Here is a 19539-nt window from a genome sequence, read left to right as displayed (position 1 = left end):
CCGGGTAGGAGAGACTAGTCCCAGAATGGTCTAGGCGACCGATCAATACCGCGGCAGAACAAAGAAGCGATACGGTCCCGCTCAATTATTTCAATTCATAGTCTACTTGAAGTGGCATCTTTCACAAATTCGTATTTTCAATTTTATGATTTGCTGTAAAGTGTTCGCATCTCTTTATAAAAGCTCGCAATTTTGTGCAACATTACCTTTATCCAGAACTTTTGGCATTGGGTCGTAAATCAATGAGGTCTTCAGCAACGTGCTGCTCAGATAGCAGCTGCAAGAGAGGTCTATGTTATCGCCGTCTACATTCCTTCGGTCAACTCCATGTACTGTAGCAGATCAGCAGCTCAAGTTCTTATGCTTTAGTTCCCAGTCTGGGTACTCGGACTCGAAGGTGCAGAATGAGCATAAGAGCACCCCAGATGGCAGCAGAGAAGAAAGTAGCGCGAAGGGCAGCAGCATACGCTCCGATCACTAGTCAAGTTTCAGTATCTCTAACGTCCAAGGGTACATATATCCAAAACTTACCTTGTTGCTGATGCATTGAATCGAGTTTCGCGATTGCTTGTACGGATTTACGAACAAGGAGGATGACATCCTCCTTGTTTGGTCCGGTGACCATCTCTTCGAGTTGATACACGAGGGTGTTCTGGAAGATCCAGCTGCTGGTTGCGACACCCATCACCGATCCGAGATTTCTCCACAAACCCAAGGTCGTCGTGGCCACGGCCTGGTCCTCTTGATCAGTAGTGGCAAGAACCGATACCATTAGCGAAGGGAAAGAGCATCCTTGTCCGAGACTGGAGAGCGAAACGCAAACCATCGCAAGCCAATCGGGCGTACCGACGCCCATGGAAGCAGCAGCGCAACCACCGAGCAGTAGAAAGATGTCGCCAAAGATAATGGTTGGCTTAAGCCGTTTAGTCCAAGTGATGATGAAGCCTGTCGACACACTGGAGATCGTCACCGCAAGAGTTGAGCCAATTAGCCTGAGACCCGAGTCAGTCGGAGTAGCTAGCTTGACTGCCTGAAAATACAGGGGCGCATTGAAGACCATAGTGTTAACGGAGATGGCGCCGAAGAAGTTTCCAAAGATAAGGCTGGCACGAGGCTCCTGTACCAATAGCGAAATTGGCATAACTCCCCGCTCCACGGTCCGCTCATAGCGAACAAAAACAACAGCTAAGATGAAGGATGAGATCAAGGATGTGATAACAATGGGGTGAGTCCAGCTCAACACATTACCACCCAGATTCAGTCCCATAATCAATGAAGTCACACCGACGACAAGTATGAATGAGCCGACAATGTCAATGCTCTTGAGGAGCTGCATCAGACTCTTCCTCTCTGTTTTGGCCCTCTTCAAGCCCAGGTCGGCAGGGGTTGTCCAAGCTGCCACGATGAAGTAAACAAAGATGAAGGGCAATTGCACGAGGAACGCACCTCTCCACCCCACTTGGTCGCACAGGAACCCGCCGAATGCCAAGCCAAGGCAACCACCAATGCCCAGACAGAGGTTGATGTAGGACTGATAGACGCCTCGGTATTCAAGGCGCACTAGATCACTGGAGAGAATCATGCCCATGGAGAACACACCACCAGCTCCGAGTCCGCAAAACGCTCGAGCAGCGATGAAGCTGAACATGCTTTGGGCGGCTGCGCACCATGCCGTTGTGACGAAAAAGATGGCAATGGCGAAAAGGTAGACTGGCTTCCTTCCAAATGTGTCAGAAATGCGCCCAAAAAGCGGGAGGAAAGCGGTAGATGTCAATAGGAACGCGGTCGATAGCCAAGATGCGGAGTTCGAAGCGTGGAAGTAGGAGGTTATAACAGGGTGACTCGAAGCCATCAAGGTGGAGTCAAAAAATCCGATCACGTATCCCATCATGATACCAGAGAAGATAAGCCAGAATCTCATGGGTGAGACATTGATGAACCGTGAAGCATAGCCAGTAGGCTCACCGGCAACTCCATCTTCAGCATCTCCGGGCACTTGTTTCTGGCTCACTGGAGCAGAAGGGAGTCGCTCGAGATTAGGTTCAATATCGAGCCCTTGCGGGATTGAGGTGACTCTGGAGAGACTAAGCAACGCCGGGTCTTCCTCGGGGGCGCAGAGGGTTGAGGACAGGCTTGGATCAACATCCTTATCTACAGTCGTATCCTCTTGACTGATATATAATGATTGACGGGAAGATTCATGCAACAGTGGCGTAGACTCAGTAGCTTGGAGGGAAGATGGTGGCTTTCCATCTGTTGCATGGGGAGAAGTCATAATCGCAGTAGATGCGGTGAAAGAGATTGGATCAAATAATCACTCTAGAATACGACTTTGGAATCAACTTAAAGATCATAGAACATAGTATATGAAACTGAATATCAAACTTTGTTCATACAAAGAAGAAAAAGATAATGGAGAAAGGAAAGGAAAGGGAGCAGCCTACAAAGGGAGGTGTAATTCAGACGGGCAGACTGGCTGAGACAAATTTTATAGAGGGATTTTCTGGTGAGTGGCACTAAAGAATGCATGCTGCGGCACGGTGGATTCCCTCCCGCACGGAACTATGGATATGACTCGACTCGGTCAGCCTTTGCCTCCTCGACCTAATTGCGCGGAAAGACCAACCCATTCTCCACCGATTTGGACGGCTGCATTGGTTGGTTCAAAGGCACGAGGAGCCCAAAAATTGACTTGCCCGTCAAAGTTCTTCAAGATTCATGGTAGACATGAAGCCAACAAACCCTGGAAGCTGTTTTGATAAGCGCAGTTAGCGGCATTGCTGCCTCCAACCCCTCATCTTTTAGTATGGATTTAGGATGCATGTGGACAGGATCCTTCTTGATGCACGCAAATGAGTGTCTTGCTCGTGCTGCGATTTCGGCCCACTCCCAGAACATCACGTGTGTCTACTCTTGCTGATTGGCTCAACTGCAGTCATCGGACTCCAAACCGTGTATGCACACTGCATGGTCTAACCTAAATGGGGATAGCGGCCCTCACAGCGATACCGGCAGAGTACATCTCGGTAAGGCATCAATACCGAGTGGACTATCCACTACTTTAGCACTTATCTATGGGGATGCAGTAGTCACCTGTGTCATCTGCGGAGCTGATGGCGTGCGAACTGTCAGGCCCAGGTACCATCATCTCTCTACCAATGGTTACTTTTCTCTTATGACATTGATCGGACCACTAGCCGAGCTCTGTCATTTTCCGAAGCCAAGGATGAGTGATTTCTTTTAGACAGGTGAAGAGAATGAAGCCGCCGGTACTGCCCAAGTCAATGGATCAGCCTTAGCAGATGACACAGTGCTGTATGCATGCAGCTTGCATGTTCAATAAATAAGTGCTGCTGAAAGAACCCTGCCACATTGCACCAACTAGTTGCAGGATTCAATTCCGACTGCATGCGGTGTGCAACTGGATACTTTGTATTCGTCTCTGCCCAATGCTTGAACAAGATTTACTCTTCATCCCTCCAATCACCTCCAATCCAGAAAGCAAGAGCCATCCGGCGGCCGCTTTGCTATGACATCCTCCCCGCATCAAGATGCATGATCAACCACTACTTGCAAAATTTTAGTCAAGGCCATCCTATCAGGTGCACCGTGTATACTCCTTATCAATAACACTGCATTGTCTTTTGAGAGATTTTCAAGAGAGACATAGAACCTCTTAAATAAAAGACTTTGGATGGAATCGGTCCGAGCGGGAGGCACAGCCGAAGGAGGTGGCGGGACTGATAACAGACTAGCGCATTCGATAAGAGGGTCCAACGGTGATTCATACACCAGATTTACCTGTCCAGGCCACCATTTCCGACACAGTCATTACGCATATCCAACAAGGAGATCGAACCATAATCTGCGAACAGCTGGCATCGCAGCAACTTACTTTTCAACCTGCTCCTGCAGCTGCTTTCCTCTCCGGCCTCTGCCTTCGAATCACCGGATTACCCCTCCCTCCACCACAATGCCCCCGCTTCGTATCGCCATCCTTGAATGCGACACCCCAGTCGAGAAAGTAAACAACACATATGGAGGCTATCGCGGTGTATTCTCCCTCCTACTCCGTGAAAGTGCTGCAGCACTAGGTCAGCCCGATAAGCTAGACCCAGAAACCGGCCTCGAGATTAGCGGCTGGGACGTGGTGACGGCGCAAGAATACCCCAACCTGGAGGAGGTAGATGCAGTTGTTTTGTCCGGGTCCAGTAAGTTACTTTACCTGTCCCTTCCTTCCCTTATTCCCGCGCATCGTGCATCATGCACTCTCTCTGCAAGGCGCTCCCTGTGACTCATAAGTCTCCTAGAACATGATTCTTTCGAGAACCACCCATGGATCCTGAAGCTGGTTGAATTCACCAAGAAAGCTTTCGAAGACAAGCGCGTTAAGATATTTGCCATCTGCTTCGGCCATCAGATCCTGGCACGTGCTCTTGGCGCCAGGGTTGGTCGCAACACTGCAGGATGGGAAATTGCAGTGTGTGAGGTGGACTTGACTGAGACGGGAAAGGAGTTGTTCGGGAGGGATAAGCTTGTATGTCTACCACCTTTCTTGCCCACCGATCTTCAGACTTCTCATATAGCTTCTATGGTGGGGTACTGAACCTATGCTAACAAACTATTTTTACAGCGCATTCATCAAATGCACCAAGACATTGCATACGGATACCCGTCCGAGGTAGTGTCCCTGGGCGCTTCCCCGAGATGTGCCGTGCAGGGCATGTATGTCCCGGGAAAGTTGATTGCTGTGCAGGGCCATCCCGAATTCAGAGAAGATATCATATCCGAGATCATCAATATGCGGACTGCGTCTGGTCTCTTCTCGAAAGAACAATCAGAAGATGCCTTGAGTCGCGCAGGTCTCCCACACGACGGCATCGCGATTACCATGGCCTTCCTGAAGTTTTTGATTTGAGCATACCTGACCATATAGAGCGATACTATAATTTCTGCCCGGGTTAATGGCTGATATACATTCATAGCCTGACTCCCCGATAAACTTCATCTCAAGCGACGCACATAGATAGATCAAGAATAGGAATCATATCTTTTTATCCACTAAAGATGCAAATGGTTAAAACCTCAAACCCAAGCGCATCTAGCCAGATGACCATAAACGATGGGTATAGAGCGACCTATGGAAATCAGAGACACCGAAATGCAAACGCTCAAAATCGACAAACCCTCCGAACCAAGCAACAAGCCAAATCCAAATAAAACAAGCACAGCACCACATCACCCCGAAGCCGACGGATCCTCCCTCTCCAAAAACGTCGGATCCATCTCGACCTTCCTCTCAAACTTCGTCCACCAATCGCGAAAAGTCTTCAACGGAACAGTTTCCTGTCCTCGATTACTGGGATCCTCGGACGCAAAGCTGGCCAAGAAATTAAACGCATTGCCGATAATCCTCTGCGCCAGCACCTTTGTAGTAATTTCCTTCTGTTGTCGGTTATGTCGTACCAACTCCAGCGACTGGCCCGCGCCACCACCAGCCTGTTCCGCCTCCAGCGCAGCAATCTGCTGTGCAACAGCCTGAACAGGTTCAAGCGAGATGCCCAACGTCACCATTGGTGCTGCGCCGGCCATCGCATTGCCATTTTGTAGTCCTGGGATTTGCGGCGCCTGGACTTTAAGAATCGCAGAGGGTCTCTCGTTCGCTAGCGCTCCGATAAACTTGAACTGGGGTGCGTTATTCGGATCAGGGAATTGAATGTAAATAGCAGCGGCGGTATCGGGCGGGAGGACGGTGCCGGGGAGGAAGAAGACGACGAGTTCGGTGAGTTTGGGCGGGAGGGGGAAATTGAAGGCGAATTTTGTGGTTTGGCCGTTTGGTTGTGTTTCGACGGCGACGATGTCTGTGAGGCACGGATGGTCTGGTATGATGACGGAGAACATGGTGGGCAATTGATGATGATGATGATGATGATGATGACGAATTAGGAGTGTTGTATTGTATAGAGCATGTAGATCAGATCTCGATCTGGTTGGAGTGGTTGATTCTTGATGGTGTATTGTTATAGCTGGACTAGAACAGATCGGAGGGAATTGCGACGCATGGCTTAAAAGGGTTGTTTCTTTGGAGCTTCTCCGGGAGGTGGAGAAAGAAGCTAGCTAGACCAGCCTTTTGAAGAATTTCCTGGCGCGTTCCATGATGGAATCCCAAAGAAAGACTCGGTGACGAAATACCCGTCTTCTGGCTATTGCCCTTATCGATAAGGGTTCCCTTCCCGCCCGCCGCGCTCTAGGCTGGTTGAAGAACATCCCGTTGGTAGGGGGGGTCCCATCCCCGCGGCTGACTTTTGTGATTGTTGTTGTTGGTGATAGACTCACTAGACAGCAGGCTTTGTATATATACGTCTTTTGTTCATACACTGTTCTGGCATCATGGGCAAGTCAAATCTTGAATTGGTTATCGAGTGCGATAGGTATTTATCGTCCATTTTCCCTCGTCCCGATCGCTTGGATTCTAATCGTCAGATCCGCATGGCAGATTTCCGTACTACCAAGATAGCCCCGCATCCTATCTTGAACATCTGAAGAACTATCATGTTTTCAAGGTCGCCGGCTGTGATGCTACTCTCGGATATATTCTGAATTCGACAGTAGAGCGATTCGACTTGCCCTCGGAATGGTGGGCAATTGACTCCGGCAACCGGAGCGTCACCCTCCTTGCTCCGGCCGATGCGACTCCTCAACAGCGCAGCGAGATTATGGCCAAGACGTTGAATAAAGCGGTGGAGCTGGGAACATTTGACGTTCTCAAAGGATGGCGCAATGAGATGTATCCTATCTATGGACCAGGAGGTAAATTCCTCCTGGAAATGGAACGATCTGCTACCCCGCTATTCGGTGTCGTTTCGTACGGCGTACACTCGACCGTTTACGTGGAGGACGAGAATGGTCTACGCATCTGGGTGCCCAGGCGTTCGAGAACGAAGCAGACATACCCCGGTATGCTTGATAACTCCGTGGCGGGTGGAATGAGCACCACGGAGCACCCGTTCGAATGTCTTGTCCGTGAGGCGATGGAGGAAGCGTCTCTGCCGGAAGACGTTGTCAGGGCAAATGCCACTCCGGCCGGATGTGTTACGTACACGTATGTCCGGAGTGCAAAGGCTGGAGGCGAAACGGACCTGGTGCAGCCGGAGGTCGAATATATCTTCGATGTTAAGGTTGGGGCTGATATTATCCCCAAACCGTGCGACACCGAAGTCGAAGAGTTCAAGCTTTTCACTATCGAAGAGACGAAGCAGGCATTGGCTAATGGGGAGTTCAAGCCCAACTGTGCCGTTGTCTTGATCGATTTCTTCGTCCGACACGGTATTTTGACAGCGGAGAACGAGCCGGACTATCTTGAAATCATCGCACGGATGCATCGGCGCTTGGAGTTCCCGACCGCATCACACGTGACGGTATAGATTACGGCTGACTCGCATATATGGAATCAGAAATGTGTTGTGAAGCAAGATTTAATGTTCTATTTGATATACCCTATCACCAATCAAACGCCGGCGCTGCAATCAAAGTACCCCAAGCATGCAAAAGACTTTTCTGACTATCCGAGACAGAACGGGCTAACGCCTCAGACCTTCTGAACACTATATGTGATGGTCGTGAAAGTTCTTTTTTGTCTATTTCTTCAGGAGCAGATACACGTAGTCGATCCTCAAGGGTGCCAGCTTCTTGTAAGGACCTTCGAGGTAAAGCAAAAGACCACCGAAAGAGATGAAAACGGCCCTAGACGCGAATTTAGTTAGCTGTTGTACAAAGAGCGGCAAAGAAGTCCGCAGCAGACCGCGATCCGCGACACATGGGATAATCTTACATGTTACCCTGGCTGGAACCCTCCTCAAAGCGGTAAACCTTGCCATGGCAGACATAATCGTAGTCATTCGCCAAGGTCTGCTCGCCCATTCCAACCTCTCTCCAGCCCTTCGAACCGGAGTCGTCCTTGCCATCCAGAGAAAGCGTCGAGGCCAGAGCCATGTTCAGCGACTCGTTAACAACGCAGGGGTAAAGCTCGGAGTTGACATCGAGAGTGAAGTGCGAAAGGGTGTCGGTCGAGTTGCAGCTCAGACGCGAAACACGGTCATATTTCTGGGAGTTGATCGCGGTGATCGTGAAGGTGTCTTCGAAGAGTAACGGGTCGGACATGGTTGCGATGGTGGCTTTGAAGCGTTCAATTGAATCGCAAAAATGTATAGGATACCGGCTTTTACGCAAAAGACGGTAGTCGGGAAGGGACAAGACGTGCGCTGGCAACAAGCTGATGTGGTGGTCGTGGTAGCGCCAGAAAGAGGTGAAAGCGAAGAAGTCGAGGGCGGACAGCTTTTTTGCTCGACTTTTAGCGCGGCGCCGCTTTTACTTTCCCGGAGCTGCCCCGCAGCAAATCTTCAAAGTATTCCCGTTCGGATCATTGCATTCCAATCATTCTACCAACTTACACGATGTCTTTTCGCAAGAGAAATATTGGTCTTTCGGCAGGTGCTGATCGCACTGGTGCTGTTAATGCTAACGCACAGCCACAGCAGGCTCCTGCGACGCCAGAATTGACTCCCGGCGTTCGCCCCTCCCCCGATGATGGGCGGCCGACTACTTCCACTGGTACTCCGTCGCTGGATAACCTTTTGGCTGGGCATGGAGGTCTTCCCATAGGGAAGACGCTATTGATTGAGGAGAATGGGACTACAGACTTTGCGGGTGCATTGCTAAGATACTATGCGGCAGAGGGTGTGGTACAAGATCAAAAGATTCATGTCGTGGGAATGCCTGAACAATGGGGAAGGAGTCTTCCGGGCCTCTTAGGTCCGGCTGATGCTGTTGATGACAAGCAAGATAAACGGAAAGGAGAGCGCATGAAGATCGCTTGGCGATATGAGCGTCTGGGCGAGTTTGGAGCAGGGATTGCTGGTTCAAGAGGTATACTGTCTTGTCGGATTTATCGCTGTGATATTTTATAGTTTGCTAACAGACACGTCCTGCAGCGCCCTCAGGAGACCAGAGCCAATCTGCCACTGATCCAAACGTCGACAAACGGCCAGCATTCTGCCATGCATTTGACCTCACGAAACGTCTCACTCATCCTTCCATCGCCAACGTGAACTATATACCCCTCGCGCCATCGAACGAGCCCTTGTTCGTGTCGATACATAAACGACTTCAAGCCGCAATTGCCTCTTGTCCACCCAACACTGTCCATCGCATCCTCATTCCTTCCTTGCTGAACCCCACGATATACCCGCCCGATTCCTGCCAGCCCGACAACCTTCTGCCGTTCCTACACTCTCTCAGAGCTTTGATGAGCGCGCAGGGTGCGCGGGTGACGGCGATGATCACGTTACCCTTATCTCTTTTCCCCGTGCCACAGGGCTTGTGCGATGGATGGAATTATTGAGTGACGGTGTCATTGAGTTGTGTCCCTTCCCGCACTCCTCTGACGCTCTCGCAACCTCGGGTGCCGCTACTTCTCAGGAAGAACCGCCACAGGGCATGCTGAAAGTCCATCGTTTGCCAGTACTGCACGAACGTGGCGGTGGTAGCGATCAGAACATCGGACAGGATTGGGCTTTCACGCTGAGCCGGAAGAGGTTTGAGATCAAGCCATTCAGCTTACCGCCAGCTGAAGGAGACAAGGAAGGGCAGGATGCGGCGGTGACGGGTGCAATGCCAAAGAAGGCGGATCTTGAGTTCTAAGTTCCACGATGGGTTGGGATAGCCAAAACCAGACCACAATCACTCCTCGTGATTCGAATCGTCCAACATATTCTGCAGCTCAATCTGCTCGGACATGGCGGACCCAGTGTTGACCATTGATCGGAGGTAGTGTCTTCCGTATGAGTCAAGCCCCGGTCCAGCAGGTGATGCTGAGAAATGAGACCGAAGACGAGGTGCGATGAATCTCGAGAAGCCTAGATATGCTTCGAGCTGTCAGCAGCTGTCATTGGAGAATAGGCGAGCGGTGGTACCTAGAAGTAGCAGGAAGGGTGCAAAGAACACCAGGAACAGCAGGGACAAGAAGCTCATTATGACTTGTGGCAATAGAGCCACTTGAACAGCTTTAGATAATGATTATACGGACTCTTATCATCATAATCTAGTGGTAGCTTCCAGGAATCGCTGAAGAGCATCGACTCCCACATGACATGACTAAGCACATACAATCCACTAGCTTGAATAGGAAAGGCGTACTTCCAGCGCAGCTCTTTAAGAGCTTCCACCCCACCGAATATTTTTTCTCGCTTCCATCCTCATCGCTCATTCAACGACAATCTGGATTTGCTGGCCAAGTCCACAAGCCTCATTCTTCAATTCGACACTCTATAATGCTGAGTTGTATTGATGGTAAGCAGTGGTCCTATCCTTCTGCGCAATTGTCCCTTGCTTGCATGATTATACAAATACTATAATCTGTCAATCCCCTGAAGCTCATTAAAATAATCTCATTAAAACGAGCATATGTGATTGAGAAACGTATCGAGAATGAATAGCATTTTCTTGCGCTTTTATATTTCATCCATACCAATCATTGGAATCTGAACGCTAACGTTCATATACAGTCGCAGCAGCAGATCCCTTGATAAATTGAATTGCCCTTAGTCGTCGCTAAAAAAATGGATATCGAACCCACCCTTCCTATTCCGATCTCGTATATTGGGGGTAGCTACTTTCTCTTCTCAATTGATGCAGTTACGTATGTGAGACGCGAGCATCACATTTGCGGCGTCTTAAGCGGCACATTGCCTCAAATCCCACAACAGAATGTCTTCCTGGGCTTGCCCTTGAAGCTAATGCCGGAAGAGGCCCGGTTGCTCGTGGAGAAAGGTGTAGCATGCATTGTAGACGAGGTAAAAGTCCAAAAGGACGGAATGCGAGCCCTCATGGAGGAAGATCGCAAGAAGTATCTCCGTGAGCTAGAATCTCAAGGCCAGCATGCTATGCGACTACAACACGACCGGAAGGAGCAGCAACGCGAGAAGGCTTTAAAGAAAATAGAAGAAAAGAAGGCTGCCAAGGCCAAAAAGTCTGCTGAAAAGCAGCAGCAGGAGGAGCAGCCTGACCCTGTTAATAATGAGGCTGCTGCTAAGGACCCGGTTGTTGACTTGTTCGCACACGATCACCAGTCGTCGCGCCGTTCTTCGTCTGCCACTGCTGCTCCCTTTGGCACTGTTATGGGAGTCACGCCTGCTACGTCTTATCCGCCTCTTCCGTATGAGTGGTCTGCTGAGCAAAAGCTACCCCTTCCTGATGTGCCTTCCTCATACCCTTTGTTCGCTCATCTTCACTCCGAAGGATACTACCTGTCCCCTGGGTTGCGATTCGGGTGTCAGTATCTTGCTTATCCCGGTGACCCTTTGCGGTTCCATTCCCACTTCTTGAGTGTGTCTGCTGAATGGGATGAAGAGTTGGATTTGATGAGCATCGTTGCTGGAGGTCGACTAGGTACTGGTGTGAAGAAGGGTTTCATGATTGGGGGAGCTGAAAAGAAGCTCGAGGGATCGGATGCTGGGGATCCCAGTAGTGTGAGGACTTTCAGCATTGAATGGGGTGGAATGTGATGTGCCTGAACTATATTCGACGTTCTCTTCGATCTTATTGATCGTCTCTGAGCTGAGCTCCGCATGCTGCGCGCGCAGCTTGCAGCGTATTCCATTGCTGCTTTTCTCCTCGGTGGAGTAGAAGCGCAATGCCAGAGGGGGCTGTGCAGCGCTGCAAATTGCATTTAAGCGCTCTCTCAAGTCCAGCAGAAATGCATACGGACTTTACTGCTGCAGCCGATAGTACTGTTACCTGACAAGGTTACGAGAATACTCTACAGCTGTCGATTCTTCCAGCTGACATTGGGCAGCGCAGTCCGGCATAAAGGACTTTGGTTGGAGGTTACCAACGCTATGAACATCATACCATGGCTAAATAACAAACATGAAATCAGAACGAAATCATTCTTAAATTATACAATTCAGTCTATGTCCGCGTACTCTTCTTATGATTACTACCGTATCAAAGAGGCCCTGGCCTCCATGCACAAAGGACATGTCTCAAGCCTGACTATCCTGCTGTACCGAATTGACAAGGCAATCGGTCTTGGGTCACTCCAAGCACTCACTCGACAGCAAGACTCGTTCACATCGTGAGAGGAGCATCAATCCTTCATCGAATATCAGATGCTGGTGCGAAGGCTGAGTAATGTCTCTTGCCTTTGTAGGATCTGCCCCCTCATAACACCATATGGATTTAAAATCTCCGTAGCGGCCCGTGCCTGCTTGATGCGAAGCCTGTCAGATGTGCTGCAGACGGCAGTACTCTCGATGGTGTATCTCCTTGCGTGTCAGCCTCGAGTAGTCTACCACAACTGTGGTCAAACTATACTCCGGTTCCAAGCTCTGCAGGATAATCTCCCTGGTCGTACCCTCGCGCAGTCCACCATATAGCGATCTAACGATCATTTCCACTAAAAGTCTTCCACCCTCCCAGCAGCCTAGATATAATCCACATTCCGCCACTTAAACTTCTTATTCGCTCTGTCCACCGGCCGATTCTGGAACTGACTGCCATGAAGCTCAAACACAAGCTCCTCCTTCTTATCAGAATCAGCACTCGCCTCCCCAGCCACGGCCGCCCCATCAGCATCAGCATCATCCGCCTCAGGCAAAGGCACACTAAACCGGAAGATAGTCTGCTCCTTAGGAATAGCTAAACCAAACAACCACATTAGCATCACACCCAACCCAAACTTCATCAATCATCAAAAGCGAAGAGGAGGAAAAAAAAAAAAAGGTGAAAAACATACTCTTAACCTCATCCTCCCTCGTAACCACCACAAACGTAAACTTCGTATCCCTCACCACAATGCCCCTAACCCCCACCCTCCCCTCACACCGACTCCTGACCACCTCCACCTCCGCACCATGAAAATCCGCACTGGAGAGCTTACTCCCATGCGACAACGGGGTCATGGGCGGCTTGAATTTCTTCTCCCCCAAGTCCAACATATCCTGCATATACCGCACCCACATGCCATGCAGTTCCTGGAAAATCGCATACTTGCATTCTTCCTTGGGGAGGTCGTATAGTCCTGAGGCGCGCTTCTGGCGCGCGGATAAAGGCTGCGGCTTTTGTTTGCGCAGGAAGTACTCTTTCTTGCGGAGGCGGTGGAGGCGACGCCGTGAGCGGTTGTCGGCGGGTGTTGGGGATGTTGGCCGCAGGTAGAGTGGCTTTTGTTTTATGCGCTCGGTGAAGAGTTGGGTTGCTGTGTCGGGGGAGTGGGCGCGTGAGAGGAGGGTGTGGGCGATGTGTGGTTTGGGAGTTGTCATTTTTAGGGATGGTTCTGGTTCTGTGATCGGGGGTGGGTGTTTGTTGGGAATTGGAGTGGTGGTTTAGTGGTGGTGGTGATGGTGACGGAGTTGATGGTGTTGGTGTTGGAAAATTGGTGGTTATCGGAAGTTGCTGATAAGATCACATGCTGATTGGGTTGGGTCCACTGGTTGGAGATGTATGCTACTTAGACTCTTGCATTCAGCATCAATTCATCGGGAATAGATTCGCATGTGAATTCTTCCATTTATATGACATGATGAAGTTACAGGATCGTCAATGAGAGGAGATTGATTAGTTTGAAGCAACTTCGACGCCAACTGTGACATGCTGGAGCTATATCAAGGCCTCGCCTACGAATTGATTGCCATAGCAAATAGCTCAATTCTGACGATACTATAGTGATTGCCAATCTGGAAACAAATTTTCTGCATCGGAGATCCTACAAGTGTCCTCTATATGGCTCATGAATTAGGATTACATACAAAATTACCGCATCTGGTCTTGTTTGTTAACCTACGCCTCCACAACATCAACCTATGCGGCAATGAAGCCCTCGCATCAGAATATAGAGCACGATGTATCGCTCAGATAAATTGAGAGCATAATTATCATACATAATATGCTGTATGTCTGAATGTCCGCCTCTTTTTTTTCCAAATCACATTATGGTTGCCGATCATCCCTCGGCATAAACGTCTTCCCCGCATATCACAAACTATATATACTACCAACCTGATCAACAGTGGGACATTTCCACCAGAACGAATGTGCAGCCAACAACTTACCAAAATGTCCAATCCAAGCAGCCTACCTCCATTCCCCTCCTCAGTCCCTACAGCCCCCCTCCTCCGTCTCTCACTTTCCAAATTACAAGCCCACGATGTCACAGAAACCCACAACCTCCTACAAGCCTGCAAAGACATCGGGTTCTTCTACCTCGATCTCCGCGACGCCGACGAGGGCACCAACCTCTTAAACAACGCAAACAAGCTCTTCCCAATAAGCGAAACCCTATTCGACCTTCCCTTGGATGAGAAAAAGAAATACGACCTCGCCAGCCAGAACTCCTACTACGGATACAAAGCGCAAGGCGCCATGATAGCAGACAGACAGGGCAACCTAGATGGGAATGAATTCTACAATGTTCTTATACCCACTACACCCTTCCTACATACACTTGAATCACACACACACACACACACACACACACACACTAACACTCACCTACATAGGTCTCCAAAGACGACATCTTAAACCTCACACCCCCCCTCCCATCCCCCCAAATCCTCCAAGTATCCCGCCCTCTCCTCTCATCATTCATCCAAACCTCCCACAACATCGTAACCCTCCTCCTCTCAATCCTAAGCACCAGCCTCTCCCTCCCCTCCTCTTCCACACTCCCCAATCTCCACCGCCTAACCTCCCCAAGCGGTGACCAAATCCGCTTCATCAAAGCCCCTCCTACCACCACCACCCAGAACCCCACACTAGGCGAACATACCGACTTCGGCAGCGTCACCATCCTCTTCAACCGTCTCGGAGGCCTCCAGGTCCTCCCTCCCGGGGCGGACGCAGAATGGACGTACGTGCGTCCCCTACCCGGCCATGCTATTATCAATCTGGGTGATGCGATGGTGAAGTTCACGAACGGGCTGTTTCGATCGAATATCCATCGCGTGGTTGCGCCGCCGGGACAGCAGGCGGGGTGCACGCGGTATAGTCTGGTGTATTTTGCGAGGCCCGAGGATGAGGTTCCTTTGCGGCGGTTGGAGTCGGATAGGATTCCGGCGTTGGGGGAGGGCGTGGTTGAGGAGGAGATTAGTAGTAAGGATTGGGTGATTAGGAGGGCGTTGGGGAGGAGGGTTGATTTAGGAAGGCCGGTGGATTATGAGAAGGCGGCTGGGACGGAGGGGGTGAGTAGGAGGTTGGGGGTGTAGAGTTGGGAGTTTGCAGTATATTTACAATGATTTTGTCCGTGGGAGTGGTGGTTACAGGAGCTTTGGTGTGCACCGAGAGGGTTTTTAGATGATTTTTGTTGGGCCTGGTTGATGCGTGGAGGGTAATACTAGAGGTTTATGTCGATCATAAGAAGTAGCCAGTATCTAGTGTCTGTAGTTTATATGATGAGAATCTTGTGAACGATAATCAGAGCCTTGGGAGCATTGCTATTGGTTTTCTTCAGTTGCTATAGACTTTCCTCGTACAATTAGTTAGACAATAAACTCACAACATAGTCAGCGGACTACTACTTCACTCAAAATCATCAGGATAATCATCCTCATCATCGAACGGCAGGCCGTGCATATCCGACACACCGCGTCCAGTAGACTCCTGAATCTTCTGCATCTGATGCCTCGACTGAGACTGATACAGAGCCATCTCATCAAAGTCTTCACGTCTATCAACTTGCCAATGCTGAGAACCGATAGTTCGAGGAGATCCTCCACCTACAAGATCATTCGCACGACCACCACCACCACGACGCCGATTCCTCGGAGGCGACATAACCTCCTCAGAAGCTCTCATAGACTGCTGGTTATAGCCAGAAGAGAATCTATGCAGAGCCCGATCACCAGACATATTAGGCAACCAGTCATCAGACCGTAACCGTTCAACAAAAGCGCGATGCGCCATATCAGCTCCGAGGACGCGCGAGACATAGTCATAGAATTCCTTGGACGCAGCTGCAACTTGCTGAACGTGCTTAACCTGCAAGAAAACCGGCTTGGACGTTTCCTCGGCCTCGAATTCCGCCAGCGCGATGGCCGTTTGACATCCGTTGCGAATCTGTCTCCCGTTCCAACGGGTTCCGGATTTACTGTTCTGCTCCCAGTTTGCGTCAGCCCACTCCAGGATGGGGCCGGTGTCGATGGTTAATGATGTCTTTCGCGACTTGGCTTTTTCTAAATTCATCTCCCAGATGGCGTGGTTCTGGCCTTTGTTGAGCCCTGGGTAGTAGAGAGCTAGGTGGATGCGAGAGACGAAGGCTTCGTCGAAGGATCCTACTCGGTTGGTGGTCAGGAATAGTAGGCCTTTGTAGTATTCTAGTACTCTTAGGAAGACTTTTTGTGTGGAATGTCAATGTCAGTAAGGATGGAGGACCTTGTCAAATAGAGTAGAAGGGGAAATATGCTCACCTGATACAATTGCGTTCCTTTCCAACTCCGTTTTGCTGCGCGCCGCAAGGAAGACGTCGGCTTCGTCTAGTAGTAGGACGCAATTCCACGCCTCAGCCTGGGCGGATATACGATTCAGCTTGTCTTCCACTACTTCCGCGCTTGTTCCCAAGTCACCGCAGGTGATCGGATACAGTGGCCTTTCAAGCCAAGCCGCCATACATTCAGCAGTCGAGGTCTTGCCTACACCCGGCTCGCCGTGGAGCAAGATAATAAGGCCTTCTCCTTTTCCTCTGACCACATCCGGATCAATTTTTTGGCTTTCTCCGTCCTCTTTCGACTTTCTATCTGCAAAATGGCGCTTCACCTGCGCGTAGAGCATTCTCTTGTGACCCGGCCGCAATTTGAGATTTTTCCAGCCATCGTCGGTAGGAACCGGACGCATGCATTCGAGGTCGCAAAGTGCCCAGCGACGGCGATGGAGATCCCATGCGCAAGCACGGTCGGGCATCATAACAAGCTCATCTTTGCTCCAGAATTCCTTCCTAGTTACTTGCTGTTCCGGGGCAGACTCTTGCCGAGCCAGGAAGGCATCGTCGCGGATGAAGTCCTTGGTTAACTCTGCGTCCACCCAGTCATCGTCGTAAATGGTTTCGGAAGACGATCGAATATATTCCTTAGACTCGCGGTTTGCTAGTACTTGGATATACAAAGATTCGGATACTTCGCTTCCTGTTCCTCCCATGGTACTGGGAATCGACAAGCTGGGCACCCACTCCTGGTCTTCGTTGCGGGCTGTTTTGAAATCAACAATGATATTACCCTTTATATAGTCGGTCCGTCTGTTAAAGCTTCCCGGGCAGGATGCGCCATCCATGTGGCATGTTAGGGTGGACCCCGAATAGAAACGATGTTGTGGGGTAGCGAAGGTAGCAAAGAGCTCGCCTTGCTTCAATAACTTATCGCGCAGCGCTGGGTAGCCGCCCACAAACTGAGTCGGGACTATGCCCAAAGACCGAATTGGGCGCTCTCCACTGAAATGAGGAAGATGAAAGTCTCGTGAAAGCACGCCGAATTGCTCTCCATCGTATCCAATTTTATAAAGTCGGATGATGAAAGGGTTAACCCGCCCGGGGTAGCTTGAGTCCAGGACTGGTCGTCCCTCAGAAACCTGCAACACTTTCCATATACTTGGACGATTGGTTGGCTGGACATGTGGTGCACTTTGCTCCGGAGTGAACCAACAAACCACCTGCATACCTGGGTGAAATAGATACCATAGATTGCTAAAAGAGATTGTTGGGTCAATAGTCGATGGGCTTGGAGTGAAGTTTTTCAGTAGAGCACGATGGCGGCTTATTACCGGACTGAGATGACGATCCATGAAACTGACAAGGCAGTCGAGCGCACGAAAGGCCTGACGAGAATCAATTGGCTCTTTGCCTGGTTCTAGAGGTGTAGGATCATCGAGCTCCTCATGGCCACTCTCTATTTTCCATTAAGCAGCGAGCTGTCGATGCCGCTCGCGGATCTCCTCGTCGTATCCGACGAGTACTTTGTATGGGCGTAAGATGACAAATGGGGCAGACTGGTCAATCTTGGAAACAATATCCTTCAAAATGGATGCCAAAAGACTGGAGTTGATTCGAATACGCTCGGGGAGATCATCTTCGGCGCCGCCAGTATCTGTTTTGGGCTTTGGATCTCCTTCTGGTTTCATTTCGTTCTCCTCAGCCCTTATCAGAGCAAGGATTCCAAAGCGGCGGATGCTTCTCTCGGTTTGCTGCCAGCAGTATTGCGCAGGGCCTTCCAAGACATCGATGACATGACGTTTTTCCTCGGCATACATCGTCTTGAATTCGTTCCATTTCACGTAACGGAGATCCATTATAACATCATCAGAATCCTCACATGGGTAATGCCTGGACTCTTCGTCTTCCGTATCGATGGAGGCAGAGCCATCACGGCTGTGATTGTCATCTTTATCTTTTGCAGCTTGCTCGGGAATCTTAGCATGGTTTTCTTCGAGACTTTGTATTCTAGCGCGAAGATCCTGCAACTCTTTCAACAACTCCAGAGAGGCGTCCTGGTTCAATAGCTTCGTAGGAGTATCGACCGGGATCTCCACTACCGGCTCTTCAGTGATGGTCGCCATGCTGGGATGATATCTTCAAGTGTAAATCAGATCGACTGGCGAACGTTTACGAGAGGCAAAGACACCACATTGAAGGGCCAAAGACCATGATTCGTGTACCGGTTTTCTGGGTGTGGCTTTATATGCTTGTAGGCTCAGCACATCTCCATTGAGGCATTTGAGAGACGTGCGCTCTAGCTAGGAAAGACATAGAACTGCACATGTAACCCACGACGAAGCTGATTGTGGTTCGGACCCCCGGAAATGTAATCTGGCAAATGAGAAGCTGAGGATTGTGGTCAATACGAACTATCCCTGTCTAGAGTCGGAGTCTCGGGCTACCGTGCATGAACTACATGGCGAGACCGTGTCCAATATGCAACACTCGTTCAGCTTCGTGGGATGGCGTTCTTTATGTGCCATCATTGCATGAGACAAACAGTATCCAACCACTCCTAATTCAGAGGAGCTGAAAGTGGCTGGCTGAACAGCCTGGAGAATAGCATCTGGCACGAGTAACAACGTGAGAAATCCTGCAAGTGCACGGGTTCCCCGCCTGTAAACCCGCATGGAAGGAGCCATCTGCACGTCAGCGTATCTATAGCAGTAGGGAATGCTGTCATACTTCTCCGCGGGCTGGACTATGCTTGCTAGTCAGTTTGACTTTCTCGTACCAGGAAGTCCGTGGATACGTAAAGACCTATCCCCTCAAATGGTGGTAAAGGCTGAAATTGTCAGGCCAAAAGCCTCATTTATGGCATCCCTTCTACATTTATGGCATCCCTTCTACGTGGTTGTCGGCGCGAGAACCACGAGCGCGGAATTCACCCACCTATAGGCCAGCAGGGTAGTGATTCGACGGCAACTGTCTTTGTGGCTGAACTATGCGTGCTAGCCAAGCTGGCCCGATCACGCGGAGGTCCTATAGACGTAAGACGAATGAGGCCCACATATCTATCATGGTGAGCC

The 19539-nt window shown here is 50.1% G+C and overlaps 12 protein-coding genes across 12 annotated transcripts; 6 read left to right on the top strand and 6 right to left on the bottom strand.

The window, feature by feature from the left end:
- Positions 1-119: 119 nt before the first annotated feature.
- BO83DRAFT_374215 (putative MFS multidrug transporter) lies at positions 120-2459 on the bottom strand. Its single transcript, XM_025530137.1, has 2 exons — positions 532-2459; positions 120-477 (listed from the first exon to the last, which is right to left on the bottom strand). Exons 1-2 carry the CDS (start codon positions 2273-2275, stop codon positions 359-361), a joined length of 1863 nt encoding a protein of 620 aa, XP_025393377.1. The 5' UTR covers positions 2276-2459; the 3' UTR covers positions 120-358.
- An 879-nt stretch (positions 2460-3338) lies between these two features.
- On the top strand, positions 3339-3878 carry BO83DRAFT_374214 (uncharacterized protein). The gene has a single exon (XM_025530136.1). The coding sequence runs from the start codon at positions 3409-3411 to the stop codon at positions 3628-3630; it is 222 nt and encodes a 73-aa protein (XP_025393376.1). The 5' UTR covers positions 3339-3408; the 3' UTR covers positions 3631-3878.
- Positions 3879-3973: 95 nt separating this feature from the next.
- Positions 3974-4918, top strand: BO83DRAFT_302562 (type 1 glutamine amidotransferase; the record flags this gene model as incomplete). The annotated part of the gene is made up of 3 exons (XM_025527157.1): positions 3974-4211; positions 4311-4537; positions 4634-4918. The coding sequence occupies 3 exons, from the start codon at positions 3974-3976 to the stop codon at positions 4916-4918; spliced, it is 750 nt and encodes a 249-aa protein (XP_025393375.1).
- Positions 4919-4953: 35 nt separating this feature from the next.
- Positions 4954-6133, bottom strand: BO83DRAFT_374212 (OPI10 family protein). Its single transcript, XM_025530135.1, has one exon. It carries the CDS (start codon positions 5899-5901, stop codon positions 5239-5241), a length of 663 nt encoding a protein of 220 aa, XP_025393374.1. The 5' UTR covers positions 5902-6133; the 3' UTR covers positions 4954-5238.
- A 155-nt stretch (positions 6134-6288) lies between these two features.
- BO83DRAFT_413310 (thiamine pyrophosphokinase-related protein) lies at positions 6289-7673 on the top strand. The gene is made up of 2 exons (XM_025534474.1): positions 6289-6431; positions 6497-7673. The coding sequence occupies exons 1-2, from the start codon at positions 6391-6393 to the stop codon at positions 7422-7424; spliced, it is 969 nt and encodes a 322-aa protein (XP_025393373.1). The 5' UTR covers positions 6289-6390; the 3' UTR covers positions 7425-7673.
- Positions 7464-8296, bottom strand: BO83DRAFT_433391 (DNA-directed RNA polymerase core subunit RPB8). The gene is made up of 2 exons (XM_025535679.1): positions 7832-8296; positions 7464-7743 (listed from the first exon to the last, which is right to left on the bottom strand). The coding sequence occupies exons 1-2, from the start codon at positions 8158-8160 to the stop codon at positions 7638-7640; spliced, it is 435 nt and encodes a 144-aa protein (XP_025393372.1). The 5' UTR covers positions 8161-8296; the 3' UTR covers positions 7464-7637.
- A 157-nt stretch (positions 8297-8453) lies between these two features.
- On the top strand, positions 8454-10123 carry BO83DRAFT_443184 (elongator complex protein 4; the record flags this gene model as incomplete). Its single annotated transcript, XM_025536429.1, has 3 exons — positions 8454-8925; positions 8991-9317; positions 9374-10123. The coding sequence occupies 3 exons, from the start codon at positions 8454-8456 to the stop codon at positions 9697-9699; spliced, it is 1125 nt and encodes a 374-aa protein (XP_025393370.1). The 3' UTR covers positions 9700-10123.
- Positions 9739-10029, bottom strand: BO83DRAFT_422394 (uncharacterized protein; the record flags this gene model as incomplete). Its single annotated transcript, XM_025535038.1, has 2 exons — positions 9739-9914; positions 9972-10029. 2 exons carry the CDS (start codon positions 10027-10029, stop codon positions 9739-9741), a joined length of 234 nt encoding a protein of 77 aa, XP_025393371.1.
- Positions 10124-10268: 145 nt separating the features above from the next.
- Positions 10269-11900, top strand: BO83DRAFT_374208 (tRNA splicing endonuclease subunit SEN34). The gene has a single exon (XM_025530134.1). It carries the CDS (start codon positions 10617-10619, stop codon positions 11559-11561), a length of 945 nt encoding a protein of 314 aa, XP_025393369.1. The 5' UTR covers positions 10269-10616; the 3' UTR covers positions 11562-11900.
- A 581-nt stretch (positions 11901-12481) lies between these two features.
- On the bottom strand, positions 12482-13316 carry BO83DRAFT_422392 (RNase P/RNase MRP complex subunit; the record flags this gene model as incomplete). Its single annotated transcript, XM_025535037.1, has 2 exons — positions 12482-12696; positions 12794-13316. 2 exons carry the CDS (start codon positions 13314-13316, stop codon positions 12482-12484), a joined length of 738 nt encoding a protein of 245 aa, XP_025393368.1.
- Positions 13317-14097: 781 nt separating this feature from the next.
- BO83DRAFT_351679 (putative oxidoreductase, 2OG-Fe(II) oxygenase family) lies at positions 14098-15257 on the top strand (the record flags this gene model as incomplete). The annotated part of the gene is made up of 2 exons (XM_025528953.1): positions 14098-14463; positions 14553-15257. Exons 1-2 carry the CDS (start codon positions 14110-14112, stop codon positions 15255-15257), a joined length of 1059 nt encoding a protein of 352 aa, XP_025393367.1. The 5' UTR covers positions 14098-14109.
- Positions 15258-15466: 209 nt separating this feature from the next.
- BO83DRAFT_413305 (AAA family ATPase) lies at positions 15467-18591 on the bottom strand (the record flags this gene model as incomplete). Its single annotated transcript, XM_025534473.1, has 3 exons — positions 15467-16382; positions 16458-17922; positions 17992-18591. The coding sequence occupies 3 exons, from the start codon at positions 18589-18591 to the stop codon at positions 15571-15573; spliced, it is 2877 nt and encodes a 958-aa protein (XP_025393366.1). The 3' UTR covers positions 15467-15570.
- Between the last annotated feature and the right edge of the window lie 948 nt (positions 18592-19539).

This window comes from Aspergillus eucalypticola (assembly GCF_003184535.1).
Source record: "Aspergillus eucalypticola CBS 122712 chromosome Unknown BO83scaffold_1, whole genome shotgun sequence".
NCBI lineage: Eukaryota > Fungi > Ascomycota > Eurotiomycetes > Eurotiales > Aspergillaceae > Aspergillus > Aspergillus eucalypticola.
The sequence above is the reverse complement of the archived record's forward strand: the minus strand, read 5'-3'. Positions and strand labels throughout refer to the sequence as shown.

What these genes read in the sequence shown, in the direction of transcription:
- BO83DRAFT_413310 (XM_025534474.1), top strand. Translation starts at nt 6,391, where the DNA reads ATGGGCAAGTCAAATCTTGAATTGGTTATCGAGTGCGATAG. An exon ending in TTGGTTATCGAGTGCGATAG is followed by an intron (nt 6,432 to 6,496) that starts GTATTTATCGTC and finishes TCCGCATGGCAG; the next exon opens with ATTTCCGTACTACCAAGATA.
- BO83DRAFT_374212 (XM_025530135.1), bottom strand. Translation starts at nt 5,901, where the DNA reads ATGTTCTCCGTCATCATACCAGACCATCCGTGCCTCACAGACATCGTC.
- BO83DRAFT_374215 (XM_025530137.1), bottom strand. Translation starts at nt 2,275, where the DNA reads ATGACTTCTCCCCATGCAACAGATGGAAAGCCACCATCTTCCCTCCAA. An exon ending in TTCAATGCATCAGCAACAAG is followed by an intron (nt 478 to 531) that starts GTAAGTTTTGGA and finishes AAACTTGACTAG; the next exon opens with TGATCGGAGCGTATGCTGCT.
- BO83DRAFT_433391 (XM_025535679.1), bottom strand. Translation starts at nt 8,160, where the DNA reads ATGTCCGACCCGTTACTCTTCGAAGACACCTTCACGATCACCGCGATC. An exon ending in GGTTCCAGCCAGGGTAACAT is followed by an intron (nt 7,744 to 7,831) that starts GTAAGATTATCC and finishes ATTCGCGTCTAG; the next exon opens with GGCCGTTTTCATCTCTTTCG.
- BO83DRAFT_374214 (XM_025530136.1), top strand. Translation starts at nt 3,409, where the DNA reads ATGCGGTGTGCAACTGGATACTTTGTATTCGTCTCTGCCCAATGCTTG.
- BO83DRAFT_374208 (XM_025530134.1), top strand. Translation starts at nt 10,617, where the DNA reads ATGGATATCGAACCCACCCTTCCTATTCCGATCTCGTATATTGGGGGT.